Source organism: Protopterus annectens, chromosome 14.part0, assembly GCF_019279795.1.
Source record: "Protopterus annectens isolate FY-2018-M chromosome 14.part0, PAN1.0, whole genome shotgun sequence".
NCBI classification, from domain to species: domain Eukaryota; kingdom Metazoa; phylum Chordata; order Ceratodontiformes; family Protopteridae; genus Protopterus; species Protopterus annectens.
This window is the reverse complement of record NC_056748.1, coordinates 748953663-748979754: the sequence shown is the minus strand read 5'-3', so window position 1 is coordinate 748979754 and position 26092 is coordinate 748953663. Positions and strand designations below refer to the sequence as shown.

The following is a 26092-nucleotide window of genomic DNA, read 5'->3' as shown; positions in this document are numbered from 1 at the left end:
ACGTAATTGAGGTCCCATGCAGGAATTGTTAGCTTCCTTGGTGGTTTGATATTCTTTATGCCTCTTAGGAACTGTCTTAGCAAGGGATGCGAAAATACAGGTGGATCACAGTTGTAATGTGCTGAGGTAGCTGAGGCGTGGATTTTGATGGAAAAATATGAAAGGCCACTGTGAAACATTTCTGCCAAGTATTCTAATATCTGAGGTATGTTCATCCATGATGGATCTTGGCTCTTGCTGACATTCCAGATGGTGAATCTCTTCCATTTTGCCGAATAGGTTTTTCTGGTGGAAGGTCTGCGTGCCTCCAGCAAAATTTCCTGAACTTTTTCGGAGAGGGAGTCATGGGACTGAGTCATGGAACTCTCCAAGCTGTCAGCTTTAAGGTTTGCAGGTTCTGATGAACAGTCTTGTAACTGTGTTGAGTCAACAGCAGAGGCCATTGAGGCAAGGGCCACGGTTTGGTGTGAGTTATGCTCAGTAGTAGTGGATACCAGTGCTGCCTTGGCCAGTCTGGAGCTATCAAGATTCCTCTTGGTTGTTCTGCCTTGATCTTCAGTAACACCTTGGTGATCAAAGGTAGAGGAGGGAATGCATAAATTGTTAGAGCATTCCAGCTGAAGGAAAGAGTGTCCATTTTCCAAGCTAGAGGATGGTGTATCCTTGTGCAGAACCTTTCCAGGTGGTGATTGAGATGAGATGCAAAGAGGTCTATGTCTGGTCTTCCCCATGCAGCTGTTATTTGTGAGAAAATGCGTGGATGTAGCATCCATTCGTGTGGATCCAAGAAATCTCTGCTCAACCTGTCTGCCAGTATATTGTCCTTGCCCGGAACAAACTGGGATTGCAAGTAGATGTTCAGTTTCAGGGACTTCTCCCAAAGAATCATTGATAGTCTGCAGAGGGGGTAGGAATGAGTGCCCCCTTGTTTGTTTATGTACCACATGACAGTGGTGTTGTCTGTCCTTATTAGCAGATGACCTTGCTGAAGAGATTTTCCAAAGGCTTCTATTGCATGTATCACTGCCAGCATCTCTTTTTGATTGATGTGTTGCTGCATCTCCATGGGAGTCCATTGTCCTTGAATGCCTCTGCCGTCCATGTGGGACCCCATCCATGGTCTGAGGCGTCTGTTGTAATAGTTTGACTTGTTGGAGGTTTGTTGAAAAGCATGCCCTCGTGCAAGTAACTTGCTTGAGCCCACCATATGAATTCCCTTTGCAGGCATGGTATAAGTGGTATTATGTCTTCTAGGCTGTGGCTGTGTTGCGACCACAAGCTTTTTAGGTACCATTGCAGCTTCCTCATGTGTAGTCTTGCCAGAGGGATTAAAAGAATGCAAGATGCCATGAAGCCCAGAGCCTGCAGGGTCTTCCTTGCGGTCAGGTGGGTTAATTTTGCTAGGCCTTTGAAGTAGGCTGTCAAATGCTCTTGTTTCTCCTCTGTGAGGAAAGCCATTTGTAACTGTGTGTCCAGTTTTGTTCTTAGAAAAATAATCTCTTGGGATGGCAGTAGGCTTGATTTTTGAATGTTGACTGTGTATCCCAAAGCCTGTAGCAATTGAATAACGTAATGCAAGTGTTTTATCAAGGTTTGTTTGCTGTCTGCTTGTATTAGGCAGTCGTCCAGGTAAGGGTATATTTGAATCCCCCTGAGTCTGCAATGTGCCACTACTGATGCCAGGTATTTTGTGAATACTCTGGGCGCAGTAGATAAGCCAAATGGCAATGCTGAGAATTGATAGTGCTCTGTTCCTGCAAGAAATCTGAGGTATCTTCTGCAACTGTGTCTGATAGGGACATGCAGGTATGCCTCCTTGAGGTCCAGAGTAACCAGCCAAGACCCCTTGCCCAGCATGGGAAGAAGTTGCTGTAATGTCAGCATCTTGAATTTTGGCACCATGAGAAAAGTATTTAGAACGGACAAGTCCAGTATAGGCCTCCATTGTTTCTCTTTTCTTGGAACAAGGAACAGTCTTGAATAAAATCCCTGGCTTGTTCCTGAGGAGGAACCTTCTCTATTGCTTTCATTTGTAACAGCTTTGAGACTTCTATGAGTGCCTCTGCCCTTTGATTTTGTGGCAGGTTTGGCATGCCTTGTCCTGTTGGTAAGGTATGGAAGTGGAACCTGTAACCTCTGTCTATTATGTCCAAAATCCAACTGTCTTTCGTTATAATGTGCCAGTTTTTTGAGAATAGAGATAATTTTCCGCCTAGAGGTGCTTCTCTTTGAGCCTTGGTAGGCGGAGTGAAAGGTAAGTCATTGTGATTGTCCCTGTGGTGCAGGTGAACTACCTGTGCCACTTCTCTGATTCTGTGGTTGCCACTGGCGTCCCCTGTAGGAGCCTCTGTGTTGCCCTCTACCTCGTGCACGCCTGTTCTTTCCCCTTTGAAACTTGTCATAGTCTGGAAAGGACCAATTCTTCGAAGGCCAGTTCCTACTGAACCTTGGTGGCTGAACCTGGAGGAAATCCTTTACTGTCTGTACTGATTTTGCCTTTTCCTCAATAGATTTCAACACATCCTGAGCATTAGCACCAAAAAGCTTCTGTTTATCCAGAGGTGCTTCCAGGAGCTTTACTTTAACATGATCTGGCAGTGGCTGTTCTTTCAACCAAGCATGTCTACGGATAACAGCCCCTGTCATAGCTGCCCTACATGAAGCCTCCAATGCATCATAACCACACTGTAAAAAATGATTATTAACCTGCTGAGTGTTATGCACCAAATCCTGCAATGCCTTTCTATCTATAGGCTCAGGAGAAGCTATCTTTTTCTGCAAATCATCCAGTAAATAATCCTGGTACTGAAACATATGGAATAGGCAGTTAAGTGACCTCATGGCAAGGGTGGAAGAGGTATAAACTTTTTTACCCCATCTCTCCAAGGACCTTGCTTCCCTGTCAGCTGGCAGTGGATTCTTGGCTGAGGAGGTAGCCACTCCTTTGGGGCCCTGTGAAATATTTTTATTTTATTTATTTATTTTATTTTACATTTGTTGACCGGGCTAGTCTAGCTGGATACATATCCATTTTCAGTAGAGGCCCGGGGAGAAAAGCTCCACAAAAAAATACAATTATTATGGTAAATATATATTTGTGAATAATAATTAAAATACAATCAGACCCAAAAAAAAAAGGACAGGCTAAAAGAAACTACAGTTGGCAAAGAAAAATACATAGCCAGTAGTTTCTAGATCCACAGAGTGGGCCTTAAAGAGATGCTTGTGAGTGTCAGGGACCCTATATCATCGGTCTGGCTTGACAGGAGCTGGAGGGAGAGAGTCAAGGGAAGCACTGGAGTCGGAAAAAACATCATCCAAGACATCCAAAACTGGAGGAATAGCTAAAGGCCTGTGCTGGGGTAACTTAAGGAAGGTACGTAGCCTTTTCCTAGAATCAGAAAATTCCTGACCCTGCCACTTAAAATGTTCCCTCATGGAGTGGAGGACTTCACCGAAAGAAAAATCCTCTGGAGGAGAGGCAGAGGGAATAGATTCCTCAGCATCAGAGTCCTCATAGGCCTGGAAGGATTCTTCTTGGGTGTCTGAATGCTCTGAATCCCCAGAGGCTTCATCTGAAGAGAGGTTGTCAGCCTGCTCAGTTCTAGGCCTTTTTTCTGCAAGTGGCTGAGAACCTCGGTCTGGGTGAGGCTGAGACCCCCTGATAAGAGAGATTAGATCTGCAGCCAGAGACATGATTTGTTTGTCAGAAGAAGGGGCCTGAGAAGTAGGTTTAGGATGGGCCTTGGCCTGGCTGGCGGCCTTAGCACGTGCAAAGGCCTTTATTGACATGGATACAGGAGGCCTAGCTGCCCCACGTGCAGGGGTAACCTTGTCCACTGGGATGGCGTCGGGTAGATCCAGAACTTCGGTTTCCGGAGGAAAATCAACAACCGGCGCCAGTGTAGTCTCCGACACCGAGGGATGAGTTAACGCGGTGTCGTCGGCCTGGAGCGGTTGAATTACCGCTTCCAAAGGGACCAGAGCACTCGCGGAGGGCTTAGGCGTTGTATCTGTGGAAGACGCGGGCTGAGGATGTCGGTCCCGGTCCTTTCGTTTTTTGGTAGTTTGTGCTGTCGGTTGTTCCGACGGCATGTTGTAAGCGTAGGATTCGCCAAAAAAGTTTTCGGCAAACTCTGCCCGGCGCCTGAGAGTGCGCTTATTAAAGCAAGCACAGGCAGCACAGGCCGAGACGTCGTGGTCTGGGCCCAGGCAAGGGAGGCAGTAAGAATGGAAGTCCTTATGAGGTATTGTTTACCACAAGACAAACAATTATTAACTTTCTCAATTTGTTCTGACATCGGCTGAGGCAAGAAAAAATGTTCCCCAACGGGGTACTTAGCTTTAAGATGACTTCAGTAACTGAAACACAGGAGCTGACTGACTGGCACTTGCGAACTGCTTCTGCTTTGGGCACCACACGGCAAGAAAGACTGAAGAAGATGGCGTCGGCTGATGCCTTTATACTCCAGCCACTCTGACGTCGGGGAGGAGCCGACATCGGCCGACGCCGGACCCAGACTTTGGAATCTGGCCGACCGAAGGGCTGCCTGAGGCAGGACAACCCATATGTTAGGACTGCAGTTGCATTCTTGAAGGACATCTTTTGGGTTTCATCTGTGCTTAGCACTTGTGTTGAACCTCTTCTATGACCCAGCCAGACTGAAAGTGATGTCTAAACCTGGCAAAAAAAAAAAAAATCCCCAATCTTTTACTGCACTAGGTTACAGTTCATGCTAAACAAGAACCATTACCCAGCAATTCAAGACAGTGAATTTCTGTCTATGCTCTGGATGAAAATGAGGACAGACTGTCTACAACTTATAAATGCATACTTCAGGGTGATAGCTAGGTTGTTTAGCCCTAGGTAATCACAGACAGACACACCCCTCAAAATATCAAATCCTCCTCCTCACTGGTTAGATCAGACCATAAAGTCATCTGAGAAGGAAGAAGAGGGACACCAGGTAATGCATTTATAGAAATTATTCCAAGGCTAGATTCCTACTCTTAAGAGACATGCTGGCAACCCCCCCCAAACCTGGGAACACCTATAGCGAGCCAGAAGATGTAGCAGACCCACTGACTGATAGTGAGCCTAATTTGACTCCAAGCAACCCAAGAAACTCTATTCAACCGTAGCCTCTAAATGGGATTCATACTCATCTGAGTACTGTTAACCCTCTGCTTCAGAATGGTTCACCACAGACCTGGGAAACCACAGACATACAAGCTTAACTAATCTTGTATGCAAGGATATGAGAAAGAATAAACAAGTTTGGATACAACCCTTTATGGCACCCAGTGTATAGCCAGCTGACTCACAGACATGACACAACATCAAGAAAGGCGAGTCTTACCTCCACAAAAAGCCCAGTCTGTAGTGCAGGCCCCAGGGGCCTCTCCTTTTCAGCCTACACCCCCCCCCCCCCCCCAAGGCAAGGGCCAATATCAAAAGCCTCTGGCTAAGTTCATAGATTATTGCAAATTAAACAGAACTGGAATCACCCAAAAACATCCATCCCCCAAGGCAGCTAGAGTCACTGTCTAAAACCCAAGAAAAAGAGAGAGCACCATACAATAGTATGTTCTGGAAAGACTACCAGACCCAGAAATAAACCCAACACTAAAAAGCAAACCCAACTGGTAGAATCCTCACCTGAACAGGCTATTACAGTCCTGGAACTACTGCACTTATAATATACCATTAAGAGCTGAACCTGTGTTTAGGAATTTGGGAATGCACATGCACAGTTGACCATGCAAAGGAATCACTATGTTATCTAACTTTTAAGCAAGGTTATGGCATCTAGGCCCAAAGAGGTCATTGTTGGACTCTACTCAGCCCTCATTAGACCAATCACTGAGTACAATGCCTCCTATATGTACCTCACCAGGCATATGCAACAACTGGAAAGTCTACAGAGGTTGCTCACAAATACACATGGTGTAGACATATCAGACAGACCACCTCAGAGCTTTATCCACATACTCAGTCTCTCACAGACTATTTTGATACACAGTAACCTCTCCTACTACTACTACTGACAGGCAAGCTATGCCTGACATTCAAAGCATCTGCCGACCCAGCCCTTATGGACTGGATGCACATCTACAAAACAAACAGCATTAGAAACACCTGATCTGGGGACTCCACCCTAGTCTGCAACAAAGACAAGTCAGAGAGACAGCATAGTCTAGCCCTTCTTTGGGTGAGGCACCCAATCCATGTGAAGAAGAATCTCTCCGCTCACTTACTCAAGTGCAACTTTAAAATCGCTGGATAGGAAACTGTAAGCTTACTCCTGGTCTATCACGTGTCTATTAGAACGAGGAATCTTGTCATACCAAAGCTATACCCCCATCAAAACTTCTCAAAACATGTCAAATATTTGGGAATTATGGCTATGCTTTAAGATATTTAGGGTCATAAAGCTTAGCAATCCACTATGAAGCGGAGGTCTTCGAGAGAAGCTCCAGTTATCATAATGATGGATCTAGGAGAATACATCATGTTAAGTTAAAATGTATGAGGTTTATCTACTAAGTGGACTTAAAAGGCTGTCACCCACCCCTCAAATCCCTACAACCCCACATTACATTTTCCCATTCCCTCTGTAGTAAATCTTACCAAAAAGATCCCTCAGTGAAATGGGCAACCTCAGGGGAAAATAAAAACCACCTGAGCCATGCCATGTAATCAGGAATTACTCTTAACCAACCCAGGGGACATGCACCTTCAACTCCTAAAGCAAAGCTTTAAAGTTCTCCAGATGAAAGAACAGAATAGGTAGACCCAACCAAGCACCCTCCTGTGAGGCCTCACCATGCAATACTTCCATGACAGCCAAGTTCTAGGCAAAATCCCATACACAGGAAAAATGCATGTAGAAAACATGGCAGCTGCCTTCTCTTGAGGCAAGATCATTAAAATACTTGGGAAGAGATCAGCCACATGGGGAGGGGAGTGCCAAGCCAACTACTTATACAAGCACTACTCGGAAATCTTCCTGAGCTGACTGGTGTAGTAATTGTTTGATGACATCTATAACATGGAAAAGGTGCTCAATCAAAACATGCTAACAGATCCTGCAAAGCTCCTAACCTAGTTCAACAGCTCACAGATACTGGGTTTCCAAATAAAGCAGAGTTCTCCTCAGTCTGAAGCTCAAGAAGGGCTCAAATTTCTTTCTTGCTTTCAAAGAGCTCTCCAGTTATTTCTAAGAGCTACCCCTCTGGATTCCCAGTTTATAGTACATGGCAATACTCTTCTGGACAGTGTTTCCAGTACATGGCTTGTAATCCCTATAAGGCAGCCCAACAAACAGGGTGTGTGTGTGTGTGTGTGTGTGTGTGTGTGTGTGTGTGTGTGTGTGTGTGTGTGTGTGTGTGTGTGTGTGTACACAATAATAAAATATATACATAAATTTAAAAATAGAAACATAATACAAATATATACACATACGCATGCATATTTACATGAGTACATAGGCATATATATTTATACAGACATTCAATACACCAAATATGCAAGAGTGCCACTTTTAGTTAAACTGGCAGTGTCTTGCCCACAGCATTTCCCATTTCTCCACTCAAGTCAGTATGAATACAACATTGGGCCTCCCCTGAAAGAGAGGCTACTGGCCTAGTGTTGACTGGGGGGGGGGGGGGAGTAGGATTAAAGTCGGGAGGGGGGGTGCACTACTACCCCCAGTCACATTTATATTTAATATTAATCACGTATCGATATTAGAGTAGCGTGCAACTCCATGTGTATAACCCGCTTATTACACATAATAAAAGTAAACTGCTCCCTATGGTCCAGGGATCGATCACCCCTCAGCCATCTGCCAAACTAAGAGACCTCAACCTCATTACCACAATCAACAAAACATGCTGGAGGGACAGGTTCATAACCCAGAGGCTGCCAATGCTCTGGAATAGACTACCCATACATGTCAAACAGAGCCTCACTGGCCCTCTTCAAGCGAATCTTGATAAGTGGGTGGAAAATAGAAAGTTCACGCCGGGGATCACTCCAGTGGCTTTGCTTAATAGAGGAACTGGGAACTAATGTTGGACAGCACAATGTCAGGGCACTTCTATGAGCTAGGCTTGTAAAGGCTCCAGGGCCATTAGCCTAGTACACACCTATGAACCTCATAATTATTTTTGTTGGGCTTGTACTGGATACAAACCAAGTGTTTGCGAGCTCTGTGGAATAAGCATACTAATGCCAGTGCTCAAGAACAAAGGGGACATTCACAGCTGTGAAAAAATCTTAGTCTGTGAGGAACATGTTCTTACCAAAACAGCAGGAACACTTTGAGGTCAGAGGCAAGCTAAGCAATACAAATTATAAAGTCAGACAGATACAGAAGAGATAGTCAAAGCAAACACATTGTATTATTATTATGAAGCCCTGGGCAGAGGTATATGCAGCAGTGGTTAAGTCAGTCAGCCAAAGATAGATGACTTGACAATAACAGAAGGCTACCTACTACAGATAAGGTGAAAGTAGATGAAACACTGCTAAACCCCAAAAACAGAAGGTACAAGAGTTCCTTTTATGGAACAAACATATTTTGAGGGCTGCCTAGTAGGAAACATCTCACCAAACATTGCATTGAAACCAGCTTGGGGAAAAGGTTAACATAAATCTCTACAGTATTTCAAAAGGAAGGCAATTCAAGAAGAAGTAAAAATAATCTACCATTTAGGAGTCGCACAAGAATCTACCACAGCATGGAAGAGCCCAAATTTTTGGTTCATAAATAAAAAAAACATGACTTTAGGAGACTAAATAGTATTAAATAAGCTTGACAATTAACTGCTCTGCCCTCATCATAAAGTAAGTGAGCTGCTACAGAATACTAGATATATATATATATATATTTTTTTTTTTTTTTTTTTTTAACTATGCTGATCATAACAAAAGGCTAAGCCTGATCGAAGAAATCTGCAGAGATAGTGCAGTACCGCAGGGACCTGTGCTAAAGTGGCCCTGACTATGTTTGCTATACCAGAAGGAAAACCTTTTCCACTTAACCTTGTAAGACTTTCTGGTAGTAGGTGTCCTAGCCTGAAGCAGGACTTGTACCAACTCATCAGAGCAGAGAAGGGGGATTAAAATCCTACCACCCACAGGGTTAGGTAGAGGGATGTTAGATTCAGGTGGAGCTGCAATCTTTTTTGCGGATGAATCAGGTCCAGCTGTAGAGGAATCCTCATGTGCCTATCTGTAGCAAACCTGGAACTTGCGTATTTGCTTCTGTTAATTGTACTCTAGGAATTCAGAACAGTGTCGCCCATGTGCAGAGGCTATGGTCCTCTTTTTTTCCTCTATGGTGTGCATAGTGTGGAGGAACTGGCGACATTTAAGCCTTGCCATTATTAACTTCTACAAATGGTTTCCATGACAGCACTACGTGTTTTAGAATTACTGAACCATAACTGTGATACCTTTTTAATGAAGCTAAGGTCTCCCTGCTGTATCTAGTGAGTGCTCAGCTGGTAAACGTTACTGCTAATAGCCCCTTCCTACTAACACATAGGCTAGCCTTTCCCTGGGCACAACTGATGAGCGCTAGTGCTAACAGCTCTTAGGGAGTGTTAAGCTGGTAAGCGTTATTGTCAACAGCCCCATCCAGTCTTCCTCTGGACATAGCTTAAGATCGCTAGCACTAACAGCTCCGTGCTACTCATAAAAAGGCTAGTTATTGTCCCAGCACTCCAAATAATTAGATGTGACTACACGGGTAGCATATAGTGGATTTTTATGTAATCTCTAGTCACGTTGTACTTACTGAATAGGCCTAATTTGGATTAAACATTCTGGTGAAGTGTGTATGTTTATACTACTGTTTTAGAACAAAAACCCTATGCATATGAAGACCAGGATACTAATAGCAATAGTCAAGTCTAAATTCAACACACACCTACTGACTTATCAGCTTGTGGCCACAGCGTTTTAAACGCGTTACCTTATCTGTACCTATTCCAACGGGAACAAAGCTGTGAAGTTTATAATGCGCTACCACTAAGTAAGAACTTGTTGGATAATTTATGTATATACTTCGGAAATTAGCTTAATATTAGACATATTTCTAGTAAGGCATTACCTAGATCACTGCTGTAAAGTTTCTCAAAGTATGGTTCCCTACTTGATAAGCTACAATTGATTGTTGTTAACTCATTTATTGTTATGTCTGCTTAAATCAGATATATTTTTGTGTGATAAATGTGCAGATTACCCAGGTGACTTCTACATCTAGGTTACTATTTTGAGGCATTTGTTTTTGCTATAACTTTATGTGAAATAAGAAATCTGCTTTTATTACCTTCTATTCCTATGCTAACTGAAGAACGGTGTATGTCGATATCCTTTTTTTTCTAGAGAGTGATTAAGCAATGTCCTATTAGTGAAATGTATCTGTCCTAATTTAACTAACAAATACCTAGCCTATAGCTGCTATATGTATACTATATTATTTAATGCTTGCTTATAAGTGAATTTTAACTGCTTAAAGTATGTTGTTTATTCTCCTTTTTTCTCCTTTTCTCCCAAAAAGTAACTTGCTTAGTCTGCACTAATGACATAGAATCTTCTGCCTGACCACCAAGGACCCTCTACAAAATTCCTGTTGTAACATCTCACTGACTGTTATCCCTTTCTTTAAAGGAAGCAAGAAAGTATGTGTTCTCTTTCACCTGGCAGTAAAGTCTAGTTTGCTACTATTATTTTATGGTAGTGTATAGTGCGCTTCCTAGCCAGGGCAGCCAGCAGCCATACTACCTCTCTCTCCTTTTACCAATACACCGCTCTGACCACTATTATAAGCTCCCCATCTGTCCATCTCTCATTCCTTGATCTCTTACCAGATTATAGCTATTTTAAACTATTCTTGTAATATTATTTTGGCCCACTAGGTGGCATCCCTACCCCATCCTACCTCTCAAGCCTATTCCTCTGGCTCATAATAATTCCCATTAATATATTGTTGCTGGTATCTTACTGTTACTCTAACCCACAGAAGCTTGTACTAATACTAGTACAACCTCTCTTGTCCCAAACATCTCTCCTGCTAATTCATCCTTACCTCTATACTACCCAAACTAGACTTACCTTTAAAAGTAAACTTTTGGCTGATTGTTTCTCTCGAGTTGCTGCCTTTTCTTGTCTCTTTCATCTACCTTCCCACAAGAAACTATTATCCTAGGTGACTTTAACATTGACTGGAAGTGCATCAATACTGAGCATCCTACTTCTCACTTCCCCAACTAGAATTAACAAACCAAACAAAAAAGGGAGCATCTTGGATTGGGTACTTATTAATAACCACCACTAAACTAATAAAGTAGGTATTTTCCCTGATGATGTAAGTGACCACTCTTTAACCTATATAATCAGGCAAAGAACTGATATTTCACTCCCAACATCTTGTAGAACCATACGGTCCAACAAGCATTTTAACCAAGGTTTATTCCAGAACGAACTTGGTGCTTGTGATTGGACACACCTAAAACTCTCCCTTTGGAAGTCACAGTCCTATACTTTAAGTCTAAATTCTTAAATATCCTAGACCAACATGCACCTAAGCGTATTATCAGAATTAGGTCAAAACTAGTCCCTTGGCTCTCCAAAGAAACCCAGGCAAAAAATCCTTCTCAAAAACAAAGCCTGGACTAGGTGGTGAACTACCAAAAACACATATGATCAACAAATATTTAGACAAATGAGAAATACAACTAAAAAAGCTATACTCCTAGATAAAAAAAATATTACAGTAAAATGCAGCTAACATACCAAAATAATCCACAAAAATTCTGGGCAGGCATAAATAGACTCCTATACCCAGGTCATTCCAGCACACCAACCCCTATAGGAGCTAATCATGAGACTCCAATCCAAACTGCTAATGACTAATTCCTTCTTCACCGAGGCTATCCAATCTCTAGCTAGTCATCTATCTCCTGACATATCCAGCCTTCCTACCTCCATCACTAGCTCTCTTCCTTCCTTTCTATTAGAACCTATCTCCACTAACTTCACTTATAAATCCTACTAAAGCTTAAGCGCTGTACCCCTTCTGCTGACCAGATCACAGCTGAATATCTGCAAAAAGCAGCAGCTTATCCCATATCCATCCTGATGAATAGAACAATTAATGAAGGATCCATCCTAGTCATCTGAAAAATCTCACATATTATCCCCCTACACAAAGGAGGGAACTCAAATGAATATTCTAACTATCGGCCTATAGCCCTATCATCTCCCCTAGCAAAAATAATGGAAAAATGCATTCATCTTCAGCTTCTAGGCCATCTAACTCAGCACAACATACTGGCTAAAAGCCAACATGGCTTTAGGTCATTCCATAGTACCACTACTGCCCTCCTATCCTTCACTGATACTATTAATAGAAACCGCAATAACATCGTCCTCTCTTCTGCTCTATTTATTGATTTTTCAAAAGCTTTTGCTATGGTGAGCCACTCATTGCTTATAAATATTCTCAAATCACTCTCTCTGGGTACTTTGTCTATAATTAGTTTACTTCCTACCTGAGTAACAGTCTGTACTCTGGGAGAATAATCTATCATCCCATCTCCCAGTAACACTGGGTGTCCCTCAGGGCTCCATTCTAGGTCCTCTCTTATTTTCTCTTTTTATCAATGATCTCTACTTAGCTATTCCTAACGCAACCTGCATGCAATATGCAGATGATTCTACATTAATATGCACAGCTAAATTCTCATCCGAACTGCAATTCCAAACACAAAAGGTATTTAGCATAGTGGAGTCTTGGTTTTTAAAGCGCTGCCTCCTTTTGAATCCACAAATAACTAAGCTCCTCCTCTTCAATCCCACCAGGAAGTCCACACCAATAGATTTCTCGGTCATTTCTAATAATGGCACCCTTATATCCCCCGACTTCACCACCAAACTCCTAGGGATTACAATAGACAACAACCTTAACTTTGACACCCACATTAACAACACTATAAAAACAGTTAATAGAAAAATGGGCTACCTTTACAGACTCAAGCCCTTCTTAACTCCTATAGCCAGAACCACTACTGCCCACTCCCATCTAATCTCTACTCTACTCTATGCCTCACCTATATATACTAACTTATCAAAACAAAGTCTGCTCAAACTAGCTACCTCTTATAACAACATTGCCAGATTTGCCACTGATAATCCTTTCAGAACCCACCACTGTCAGAATCTAAAGCAGCTAGGATGGCTTGAATTACAAAATCAGCTTTAATTCAACCAACTTAGCACTGCCCACAAAATCCTTAACCAGCCTAATAACACTCCAGTACTCATAGACCTCATTACCCCCTATAAAAATCTCAGTACCTTACGTTCATCAAATAAACTTCTAGTTAGCATCAGTAAGTCTTGTAACAAGGCAGGTGACTCTCTCTTCTTTAATGCAGCTGGAAAAACCTGGAATCTTCTGCCTAGTCAACTCACCTCCCTTCCTTACCACTCTTCAAACAAAAACTTTCCTTAATTCTCACTGGTTATGTCCATGTACTAACCCCTGACTAATCTATCACTATTACTAAAGCCTTTTTAACTCTACTCTCACCACTGTGATAAATTTTCTGTGATTATGCAATTGCAAAAAGCAAATGGTGAACAGTTTGAAAATATTACCTACCACTAAATGTAAACATCTCGCTCTAATTTTGTAAATAGTTTTATGAAATGTACTGTTCTATATGTACATTTTTTTTTATGTTTGTTTTATTGTAACCTTAAAAATTCTTGTATCTATGTATCTGTCTAAGAGCTTTTCTCACCGGGCCTCTACTGAAAATGGACATATATCCAGTTGGACTAGCCCGGTCAACAAATGTAAAATAAAATAATAAAATGTAATTTTGTTTTGCTAGGTGAAAAAGCAGTGTGATCTAATGTTGTCTTGGCCAGAATGGAGCCAGTAAGAGTAGTCTGGTTGTCTTCTTTTGTGCTTTGAGAAGAGTTCTTAGAAGGAGAGGCAGACGAGGGAAGGCATAGAGGAACTTCCCTGCCCACTATAAAGAAAAGGCATCTGTCCTACAGGCTGTGGGACCAGGGTACCTGATGCAGAGCTGGGGGAGCTGATGGTTGCCTGGTGAACCAAAGAGGTCTATTTGAAGAGTGACCCACTTAAGTATGACGTTATGGAAGACCTCTCTGTTCAAGGTCCACTACTGAGGGTTGTGCATGGAACAACATAAGCAGTCTGCTAGCACATTGTGCTGAAAGGTGATGTATGCTACTGTGAGCTCATTTGTGCTACAGCATTCCAAGCCTCCTGTGATAACCTGCAAAGACTGTGGTGTTGTCTGTGTACACTTTGGAGTGGTCCTGGTCTTCACAGATGGGAAAAAATCTGAAGAGGTGCAGAACAGCCTTCATTCTTTTCAGGTGGATGTGCTCTTTAAGAACTGGGGTTGCCATTTCTCCTACACTCTGTTTTCCTGTCCAAGCAGCCCATGCCAAATCTGACGTATCCGTGTGAACCTGCTGAAGAGGAGGCAGGAAAGGGAATCTGGGGTTGAGGATGACCTGTCTCTCCCACCACATAAGCTCTCTCTCTCTAAAAACAATAGAGGAGGAGAATCAGGGTGTCCAAGGGGAGATAAAGCTCTGATCACAGTAACTTCAGGTACAACTGAATTTTCCTTATGTGGAGTCTCTCCAGGGGGAGCGTAGGGGTGGTGGCTAATATGAATCCCAAAGTCCATAGCATCTCCCTTCCAGAACAATGGGTTGCAGAGGAGATGTCAAGGAAGTAAATGGACAAACTGAAGATCATTCTCCTGAGGCAGGTAAACAAGCGTGTTCTGTGTATCCAATCTGCATCCCAGAAACACTAGATCCTGTGTAGGGACCACGAGTGACTTTTGGTAATTTATAGTGAAACCCAGACCCATCAGACGGTAAAGGGTAAACTGAAGATGCTGAAGAAGAATCTGTGGGGAGAAAGCCTGGATCAGAAGGTCGTCTAAGAAGGGGAAAATCTAAGTCCCTTGAGTGCAGCTGAAAGCTACTACAGACATTAAGCACTTTGCAAACACACACACAGGCTATGGAAAGCCCAAAACATAAAGCAGTAAAATGAAAATGCAAGGAGCCAGTAGAAAATTTGATGAATCTCCTGCATGAGGGATGGATGGGAATGTGTAGGTAGGCATCGTTGAGATCTAATGACACTAGGTAAGCCTGTAGGAGAATGAAAGGTAGAGTCTGAAGAGAGATAATTTTGAAAGATGATACCTCCAGCTAAGTGTACGGACGGACAGGTCGAGGATAGGTCTCGACTGCTTTACTTTTCTTGGGACTATGAACATTTGGGTATAAAATCCTTTTCCCATGGATTCTGCTGGTACCAGCTTGATGGTACCCTGATTCAAGAGGTCTTGAATAATGGGAGTTAGAATGGATGTTTGATTTGCAGTGGGATGCTTCTCAGAGGGGGAATGCCTTCCCAAGCTATGATATAACCTTCCCCGATAATGGAGAGGATCCACTTTGTCTGTGGTAATAGCTTCCCACCTAGCCAGGGAGAGTGATAACCGTGGAGAAAGAGGGGTAATTAATAAGGTTGGGAACAGGGGGATCGATGCTGCAGGGGTAGTCAAGTTTTTGCCTCCCTGGAGATTTCCTTTGGGATTTTTCAGAGTATATTTTCTTGAGTGTTTCCCTTCGTTTCTGGACTATACTCGCATACCTTATAATGAAGGAGGTAGAATTACCCAGGTAATTCCTATGGTAACTGAGAAGAATAGAATCTGTCTGCAGCCTTTCATCTCTTTCATCGTGACTTCACTTAATTTGGTGTCTGACAATCTGAGTGGCCTGTGAAAGTAAGCTCTGTATCTGTTGCTTAGAGTCTGCTGTAGCAGGATCCAAGATAACTTTGTTTAAGGAGGTAAGAACAGAAATTTAAATACTTTGTTATTTCAGTCAGGTAATTAATTGCCATAAAGGCAAGGATAGCCGAGGTGTAAACCTTCTTCCCCATCCATCAATAGTCCTACTGTCTTTATCATTTGGTAGGGCATTAGCATTGGGCAGCAGTTTGGAAGGCTTATATGAAGCAAGAGATACTGGAGAAGGATCTGCCACAGGGTTCTTATATAAATATTTAAGGTCATCACAGACGTAAAACCTGTCTGGTCTCTTAGGAGCTGGTGGCTGAGAATCAGCTGCAAAAGAAGTGAACTGAGAAGAGTCCTGGAAAGCCTCAAGTACTGGAGGGAAAGGGCACAGGCATCAATCTCCAACAAGGTATAATACTTCTAAACATCAGAAATCTATGTGGATTAGTAATCAAAGTGTTTCATCATGCTCTAGATAGTTTCCCCAAAAGAAGTATCCTCTATAGGGGAATCCAGTGAGAGGGAATCCCCCCTTCATTGGAAGAGATGTGTCCTGGAGAGTGCAGCTGAGAGGAATAATCTAGACAATGGTCAGAGTCATAGCCCTGCTCCTTATCAGAGGAAAATGACCACAGTAGTTTTAACAGTAGCAGTCTCTGGTAGTAGATATCTGAAGGAGGTGGTTTCAAAGATATAATAGCTTTGAAAAGCTCTTGTGAAAAATTCATCCACTCCTCCTCTAGCTGTAGAGGGGGAGGCCACAAGATCAGTCGTCTGTTTTTTCTTTTTGGGTGTGACGTCTGCCTGAATGAGACATGGAGGTTCAGAACCATATCTGACCTCTATTAGAAAAAAATGTCTTCTCTAACTAGCATTTGAGGGACACCATGCAGTCCCCCTGAAAAGATAAGAAGCAGTTACTTGGACATACTGGCAGTCTGCAAGGCCTCTGAAGCCATACTGGCCTTCGATAGCGTCTTGGTAGTAAGCAACAGAAGTAGCCTGATGTGGGTTCTGAAACCTCGGTGGGTACGTCTGAGTCAGAAATATGGGACTGCGTATCTGCTCAAGGCCTCAAGTTTTTTCTTTGGTGACAGAATGACGTCTGATGAAGCAGAGTCAAACAACTTGGATTGGGCCAAGTGCTTAATATGCTGGGTCTTATGGAAAGTGCTGAAAGTAGAAAGAAGGGGCTTTTGAAATAAACTAATAGATAAAGCAACATCTGTGACAGTTTTACCAACCTAGAAAAAGAGACAATTGGTACGCAAGTCTTTGAACTCGCACTGATCCCTGCTAGCTGGCATCTACAAATTTAACAGAAATTTTAAGACAAAAAGGAAGTTTGCCCAATGGGGCTCTTATCTGGATAGACAATCAGAGTAAAATTTCCAATGACCAAACAGTCTTACAGATGAATAAACCTCCCTTTGGGCTGGCAGTGAGACTGCCTGAAGAACCACACATTTATGTCTATCTTTATACCCCAACACATATGAGTTGAGGTCATGTGGACACACAACCTAAGGAAGGTAAAGCTTTGGTACTCCAGGTGAATGTCAGAGGTGATAGCCCATATACAAGGGATACTGTAACAGTGATTTCAGTCAGGACGTGACTAAATCTATCCCCTAACCCAGACCTTATTCTAAACCCAACCCTCAAACACTCCCACACACACTCTCCCATCCCAGTTTCACTTACCATAATTACAAGGATTCAAGCATTTTGTTTTCAAAATACAATGAATTTGAAAGTATTTTCAACAAATTTCCCCACCCAAACCACCAAACAAACAGCAATTTGGTATGCCTTCTGAAATTCAGACCTCAGACAGAATATGGACTATTCATATGAAGGTAAAGATGGGGAACCCCCTTCAAAACCTGCTTCATCAGTTTATGCGGAGTCAAAGTCTAGCCCGCCTCCAAATGTTAATGCTTTAAGATGGCCACAAAAGGGTGGTTATGCTAAATGTGACCAGAGTGGAGAAAAGGGCTGAACAGGGGAAACTGCTTGCAGATACAAAATGGGTTTAAAATTGCAAATAATTGATGAATTTTAGTGAAAAGGAAGATTCTGTGTAGACAGCTAAAGTTGAAACATATTCATGCCCTTTTTTCCTGCACACGTTCATAAAAAAATCATCTGGCAAGTTCCTTTTACTTACTTGCGGATGATTTATTTCATAGTAAGAGTACCATGGTATAACCGATACTAACCCAACCATTTGTGGGGAAAGCTAGTAGACGATTATGTACTAAACTATTTAACATAAAATTCTGTTTCAAGTGTTGTCAGCTTCTTCCAAACTCCAGACATAAGCTTTATGAACAGTAAAAGAAAGGCAACCAACTTGTTCAGGTTTTCAAAGTGGAAGTACCTCTAAAGAACTTATGTTAGGTGACTTTACAACAAGAATGAAGTTCAACAAAAATGTACTACAAGAAAAAAACATTAGTTCCTTACCAGTACACAAAACATCATGAAGGATTTTTTTATTGATTCAAGAAAATGTTTTAAGAGTGCTTCTCAAATGGCTGAAGCCAACCTCTATGTGGCAGCAGGGGATGTAGAAAGGGCGGTATAAGTGACTCTGAAATACTATGACTTAAATGTTACTTGCTGTGTAACTGACTATGTGGGAGAATGCTTAATGCAGAATGATAGCCAGTAAATATATATTATCTGATTGCAAACTAGTAGTAAAATTGATGTTGCAATAACCAAGTATATCTTCTTCTGGACAAAATTTAACCCCCCCCCCCCCATCGCCGCCATTCACAAGTTGACATGCTCCAAGTACATTTTTCTCAGTCTGTAACAGTCTTTCACTTAGTTCTAGCCAATACACCCACCAAAACTATTCTGCTACTCTTGGCTCACTTCATGGGTTTGACTAACATTCTACTTTGGAACAGCTTTATCATTACACTCCTGCGACCCATACAAGATGAAAATAAAGATGCAAGCCACAGCAGGAGTGGTACATCTGCAGTTTTTATGAAGGGCATCAATGGGTTACCTGATTCAGCTACAGCCTTACATTTCATTCTTGTCACAACTCTACCATCTTCTGCTGAAACCGTACAACAAGCAAGTAGTAATATTTTTTTACCTGACAGAATGTTGGTTCGCTTGTGGAATTCTAACTGATGACTTAACCCAAAATGCTCCTCACAGTGTTTGAACTTCAAGCCTCATTTTCAAACCTTCAATGGCTGGAAAACAAACCTGCAGATCCAGGTTCTCAGCTGTCTGCATTATCTTTTTTTACTTTATTATTATTCTTAGACAAACAGCAAATATGATAAAGCCTTTTAATATCTTACAGTACTTTCCATCAATTCATAATTGTAACACAATACAGTAATTCACTGCATCATCTCATTTCTTCTTCCTTCTCAAGAGCATTCATCTCTTTACTAATTGTACAACCTCCCCTTACACTTCTAGGAAAGGAAGTCTCTGACGAAGGCAGCATCGAAGGCCAAATAATACCTGGAGATTTCGTACTGCATTAACATCTGTTGTTGGTCTCTGTGCCTCAGTAGCCCTGATCAGCATTCTACTTTGCACTCTTACTTGTACCCAGCTAGCCCTAGTAAGATCAATCTGGCATTCTACAAAGTTTGCATCAGCATACCTTCCTTCTCATTCTATAACTACTTCAATGTCCACCTCTCTCTCATCACCCCCATCCTCAAATCTCTGCATTCCTTATATCCTTCCTTTCCTTCTCCCTTCCAAGCTTCTGCAATAGTTACATTTACCTCTCTTGCTAACAGCTGCACCTCAAGTCTCTTTTCTATACACCACCACTTCCCATTCTCCAAACCTAAAAAGCAGAGTTTATATCCTGCCTGTTTCTCCCCCAGTAGTTCCTCTCATATCTTTCTGGCTTTCCTCCAAAGGGATATCAGCTCCCTACATGCCCACCACATATCTACCTTATCTGCATTCTCTTTCCTACATCTCCATTTGCGTTGATTACTTAATACTACCTAACATGTACCATATTAGTGGTTCCAGTCAGTCTCAAGACATCTCAACACCTTCCAATGAAATATCACCTAAAAGAAAAAATTGGGAATGTCACACCCACCTTTGCAGTTCCAAAAATGGATGCTGTCTGAAGATCCTTGTCATCTTCCTCTTTTCTTGGATGAATAACCAGAGTCACGTGACAGCTATTATCTGTAGCAAACTTTCTGAAAGTGCCAATGATGTAATCCTGCACCGCTAACCTAAAGCAAATTCAAATAAATGATTAACAATCTGTTATTTATAAGTTAAGGAACAATGCATCACATAGCCAGCCATTAAATATATCACACCAAGAATTACCACAAGCACAAGTAGATACATGGAAATAGTCATTCACTGGGAAATGGTCACTCATTGGGATCTAATGTTTAGAAAGTGACACTTTTCACATGAGAAAAAGCATATACTTTACAAGGCATACCAAAACACTACTAAAAATATGAGTATTGCCAGTTTTTAGGACAAACTACATATGAAATACATGCAAAATATTTTTATGTTTACAGTATGGAAACAAATAACAGATATGCACTTATTGTATCTGTACCCATCAAAATTTGACTATTTGTTTTAGTAAAAAACATTTTCAGGGGCATCAACATGCTCAGATGAAGCACACACTGACATTAACATGACATAAACATAAGCACGCTTGTCCCTAGAGCTTCCCAAGACCACCATCTGGCCACTAGGAAAACCCACCTTCAAGTAGAGAAAAATCTGCTTAGATTTGACATCATAACATGAAATATCTATTTACAGTTTGTTTACCGGGATAGTCTATTGGGCTGAGAAGAGCCTATTTTTAATGGAGGCCCAGGGCGAAAAGCTCCTTAAACAGTATACAAATTGAAAAATTAACATGTTCACAAGTTATTACACAGTTTAAGAAAATTACAGTATGCAATAAAAGTAAAACAAAACATTATATAAAAACAAAAAAAAAATCAGTGGTGTAACATGCTCTGTTGGAACATGAAGGTAATATCCACAAAAGAGTAGATTATACAGTGGTATAAACAGTAGTGGCAATGAGTCTCACACGGCATATTTAAAAAATTTTAGAGAGCAAGGGAATTAAGAATTACAAGTCTTGCAATTATAAGAGAAAATGTAAGAAATAGTAGGGAGTAAGTAATATTTGAAGAGAAAAGGTAGATAAGAATAGTGGAGATCGGTGTTATAATTTATAAGTTGAGAGAGTGGGGGACTAGGGAAATAGGGGTAAAGTAGAGGGAAGTCATGTGGAGTGAGAGCAAGAACATTCTCAGCGAGATGAGAGGTGGGAATGGAGAAAGGTCTTAAAGGTGGAGTGGTTATGAATGGTACAAATAAGTGGTGGCAGGGAATTCCAGAGGCATGCTATAGAGAAGGATAATAGAAGTTTGTATGGAGAGCATGCAGGTTTGTGTACTTCGAGCAGGTTCTGATTATTGGACCTGAGAAGACTATCAAGCAGATGCATTTTGAGAGAGAAGGCAAGGGAGGGGCAGAGAAAGGTTTGCAGATGAGTTTATGAGCATTAGTTTGATATAGGAGAGATAGTTAGGCAGTTCTAGTCAATTTAATTTGGCGTTGCAGTGGTGGGTGGAGGATTTGAATCTGGTAGCGAACTTGGAGATTTTGTTATAGTAGGAGGATCATTTTTTCTTTAGAGGGGATTGAAGATTATTAAGAAGTGGAGCACCATACAAGAGGGACGGAATGAAGTAGGTGGTAGAGAGGACATGCTTAGTAGAGGGAGTAAGATAACGGTTGTGGCAATAAAGCATACCTAGTTTTTGGTGAGTTTTTTTATATTAGTTTTTATATGAATAACAAATTTCAACTGTTCAGCATAAAGACTCCTAGAAGCTTTGTATGGGGGGGCGATTTCAATAGAGGTCTTGTTTTGGCTGGTTATGGAGAAAGACTTCTTGCCTATTATGGTGCTTTTTCAAAGGGGTAAATATCATGATTCTAGATTTAGATGCATTGAGTGCTAGGTGATTATTTAACATCCAACGCTCAGTAGAAGAGAAGGCTTCTTGAGTTAATTTCAAGAGTATGGGGAGGGATGCGGCAGAGCAGATGATCGCAGTCGTCTGCATATTGGACAAGTTTAGCATTTGGGATACAATGATGGAAATTGTTTATGATGGAAATCGTTTATGAATATGTTAAACAGTAAAGGACCCAATACAGAACCCTGTGGTACACCTGTAGGAGTACTAAGGAGGAGGATGTACAGTTTTTCCATCTGACGGCTTGTTGCCTATCAGAGAGGTAGCTGGAATATCAGTTGATAGAAGAGATGGATAGATTGAGATTAGAGAGTTTGGACAGGAGAAGATTATGCAAAATAGTATCAAAAGCCTTGGATAAACAATGAAGGAGGGTAAATTCAATACTGTCAGAGTTGCAAGTGTTATTGACAATTTCGAGGAAGGAGAGGAGAGTGGCGGTGGTGCTGTGTCCAGGTCTAAATCAGTGTTGTGTCAGGGGGTAGGGTAATAGCTGTAGGTAAATGCATTTTTTTTAGAATTTTAGAGACAGAAGATAAGATGGCAATTGGCCAGAAATTAGGGATGTCATTGTTGTTGCCCCCTTTGTGAAGGGGAATAATAAAAGGCCTTTTTCCAGAGTAGAGGTGCATACGCTTCTTGAATTGACCAATTTATTAGGATAGAGATGGGGAAGGCTATGCCATTGGCAGCTAGTTTTAGGAAGTTAGATGGAAGGTTATCAGGGGCATTTGAACATTGTTTCAATTTTTGAAGGAGTTTACTTACAGTGGAGATAGGAATAAGTTTGACAGTATAGGGGGAAGTTGAGAAGTTTTGGTCTGGGGAGGGGGAGATATGTGGAGGCGAAGCTAGTGCATTGTTTGGGAAATATGTGGTGAGTTTGACTATTGAGTCTATGAAGAAGGAGTTAAACTGGGTGGCTAAAGAAAGATCAGAGGCATTGGGATTTGGGCAAGGGTAGTCTATTTTTACCAGGAGGGAGGAGGTTAGAGATACTATTCCAAAATGTTTTTGGGTTAGTTTTATGGTTATTCTGAAGTACGGAGTAGTAGGATTTTTGGTTCAGATGCAATATGCTTTTTAACTTTATTATGAAGTAACTTGTATTCAGTCAGGGAGGTGGGAGCTTTATATTTTTGGTAGTGTTTCCATGCTTTGTCTCAGAAATGCAGGAGGGTTAAAGTTTCTTTGATTATCCAAGGGACAGTATTGCATTTAACTATTTTAGTTCTGGAGGGAGCATAGCTGTTTAACAGGTTAATGAATGTAGTATTGAAAAAGGTAACGGCATTATCCAGAGGAAGGATTTTTAGAGGGTTCCAGTTCATGTGTTTTACAGAGTCAGAGAAGGTTTGAGTGTTGAAGTTTTTTAGAGTGCGAGGAGAGATGTAAGTGTGAGACAGATGCATGGAGGAGGGTAAACGACGAGCAAAGGCAGGGAGATGATCACTAAGAGAGTCAGGTAGGGTACCCCTAGAGATACTGTGGGGGGTGAGAAAGTAATATCCAGTCGAGAGTACTACCAGAGGAGCTGTCCTTGAAGGGTCTAGTAGGCAAGTCGATTAGTTGTGTGAAGTTATATAGATTTAGGTTCTGGGAGGTTGTGGGAGATTGTATAGTGGTCCAGTTAATATTAAATGTCATCTAAGATTATTGTTTCATTGTTTGTTAGTACAGAACCAGGACAGGATTTCTTCTAGATTGGGGATATGTCTCCAAGTGGGATATATAGGGCAGCTATGCATATGTTTTTGTGCTTATTTATCTGTAGAAGGGCCAGGGTTAGTTCAGCAGTAGCAAACTGGGGTAAGGGCTTAGTATAGGGTGTCACTGACAGAGAGGAAGAAAAAAGAAGAGCGACTCCACCACCCTTCTTATGGGTTCTGTCATTTCTTATGACTGGGGAAGTGATTTCAGGGTTTTTTATATGGAGTTTTAGCCATGTTTCGGCGATAGAGAGGATGTCAGTGTGGTTATGGAGCAGCTAGGCATTGAAGTTGGGTAACTTGTTGCATACACTTTGGGCATTCGGTGTAGTGAAAAAAAGAGATTTTAAGGGAGAGGGGGGATGAAGTAAGGGCGAGTTAGTAGGCTGACAGGGTGAGGGTCTAGGGTTGGGATGAATGTCACCCGAAAGAAGGATGATGTTAATTTGAAGAATGTGGGGGAAAAAGGAATTTAGAATGCTTAGTGTCTGGTATGAGATTCAGGTAGAGCATGAGTTTAGGACTGTCTGGAATGGGGAGAGAGTTGATGTTGTCAGGAATAATTATTCTAGGAAAAAAAGAGAATGTTATTGTAATTATAGAGGTAGGGAGAAATAAAGGTTGTGAGGAGCGAGTCATGTTTGGGGTACAGAGAGGTTGTATGGAAAGGGGGGTAAAATGTACACTTGCCTGACGTAAAGATGGATTCAACAGCCTCAGCTGGTTGAAAGACTAGTCATATGCAGGGGAATGTTAAGATGGCATTTATGACCCTTCAGGAGGAACTTCTAACAGATTAATCTGTAAGGCAAGATTATGTTTGCTGTATCCAATTACAGGGACCTTCTTTGTTGAGTCCTTGGTTTGAGATGAATCCCAAATAGGAGCTGGAAGACTGCCCCCCAGAGCTCAGAAGACTGAGTCCTGCAGATGAGACTTCCCAAATTTAGATAGACTTCTCAAGTTGAAGTTGAGACAATAAGGTTTGCTGAAGGTATGTACAAGAGAAGTGAAACAACATGACCAAAAAAGTAAATCAGGTCAGGTAATCCATCAAAGCCTCCTTCACGATGAAGTGCAGTTTCATGTACAGCAGTTTCATCTAGAACACTTTTCTTAAAACAAGCAAGAAAGTTTTCCAAGAAATGAACTTCAGTACTGTAAAGCTAGGTGGCTCAAACGGTCAATCTCAGTGGATCAACCATTGATGGTAGAAAGATATTTATTTATTTATTTGCAGTTTGTTTACCAGAGTGGTCCACTGGGCCTTGAGGAGCCCATTTTCAATAGAGTCCTGGGGAGAAAAGCTCCAAAGTTACAACTAGTTAAAATAACAGTATTACAAATGCAAATACAATACAATTAAAAAAATAAAATAATTCTAGGTTACACAGAGCTACTAAGAAGTCATAACTGTAAATCTAGTAGATACTGATACAGCAGTTAAAGAGAATTTAGAAAATACAAATGTCAGAGAAGATAAAGTATCACAGTTTTAACGATAATGAAATGTCAGGATAGATAAGTATCGCAGTATTAACAATAATCAAGTTAGCTCCAGCTGTAAAAGGTAGTGCACAAAGGACCCAATATAATGCATTAAGGAGGAATAAAGAGTGACAGCTTGTTAAGAAGGTGTCAGCCAAAGTGTTTGAAGTAGGAAGGGATACAGATAGAGATATTATGTAGGATGGGAGCAAGAGCTTTCCCACAGTGATGTTAGGTGAGAGTGGAGAAGAGATTTAAAGATAGAGACTGTTAGTGGTACGGATGAGAGGTGGGAGGAAGTTCCAGTGGCGTGTGAGGCAGAAGGAAAGAAGAGGTTTGCCAGACGGGTGGGAGGGTTTATCCAGTTCAATTTGATTTTGTTGGTTGGATCGTAGGCATCTGTTGGGAAGATGCATTTTAAAGGTTAAGATGAAGGAGGGACAGAGAGAAGGGCTAAATATAAGTTTATTTGCTTGGATGAGTTGTGTGTAGATAAGATGATTGGGTAGTTCAAGCCATTTCAATTGGTGTAGGGAGGAACAGTTATGGGTGCTGGATCTGTGGCCAGTTGCGAATTTTATGATGTTATAGTAACACGAGGAGAGTTTGGATTTGAGGAAGGATTGCAGGTTGGTAAGGATAGAGGCTCCATACAGTAGAGATGGGATTAGGTAGGTGTTGGCAAGAGTGAGCCTGGTAGGGGGGGGGGGGGGATAAATTGGTAATGACGATAAAGCATGCCCAGTTTTTTGTGTTTTTTTTTTTTTATATTTGTCAGCAAATGGTTGTCAAACTTTAGTTGGTCATCAATTAGGATACCTAAAAGAGTTTGGCAGTGGAGACAGTTTCAGGGGAAGTGTTATCTCTGCTGGTAATAAGGAAAGAGTGTTTATTTAGGGTAATGCTTTTGGAGGGGGAAAATAACATTAGTTTAGTCTTATTAGCATTTAGTGCTAAATG

The 26092-nt window shown here is 41.5% G+C and overlaps 1 protein-coding gene across 2 annotated transcripts in view; it reads right to left on the bottom strand.

Moving 5' to 3' along the window:
- The window catches only part of TWNK (twinkle mtDNA helicase), a 289758-nt gene that overhangs the window by 23558 nt on the left and 240108 nt on the right, over window positions 1–26092 (bottom strand). For both annotated transcript variants that reach the window (XM_044056485.1, XM_044056486.1), the window contains one exon: window positions 19991–20132. In XM_044056485.1, coding sequence (XP_043912420.1) covers window positions 19991–20132 — 142 coding nt within the window. The remainder of the gene's footprint in view (window positions 1–19990; window positions 20133–26092) is intronic.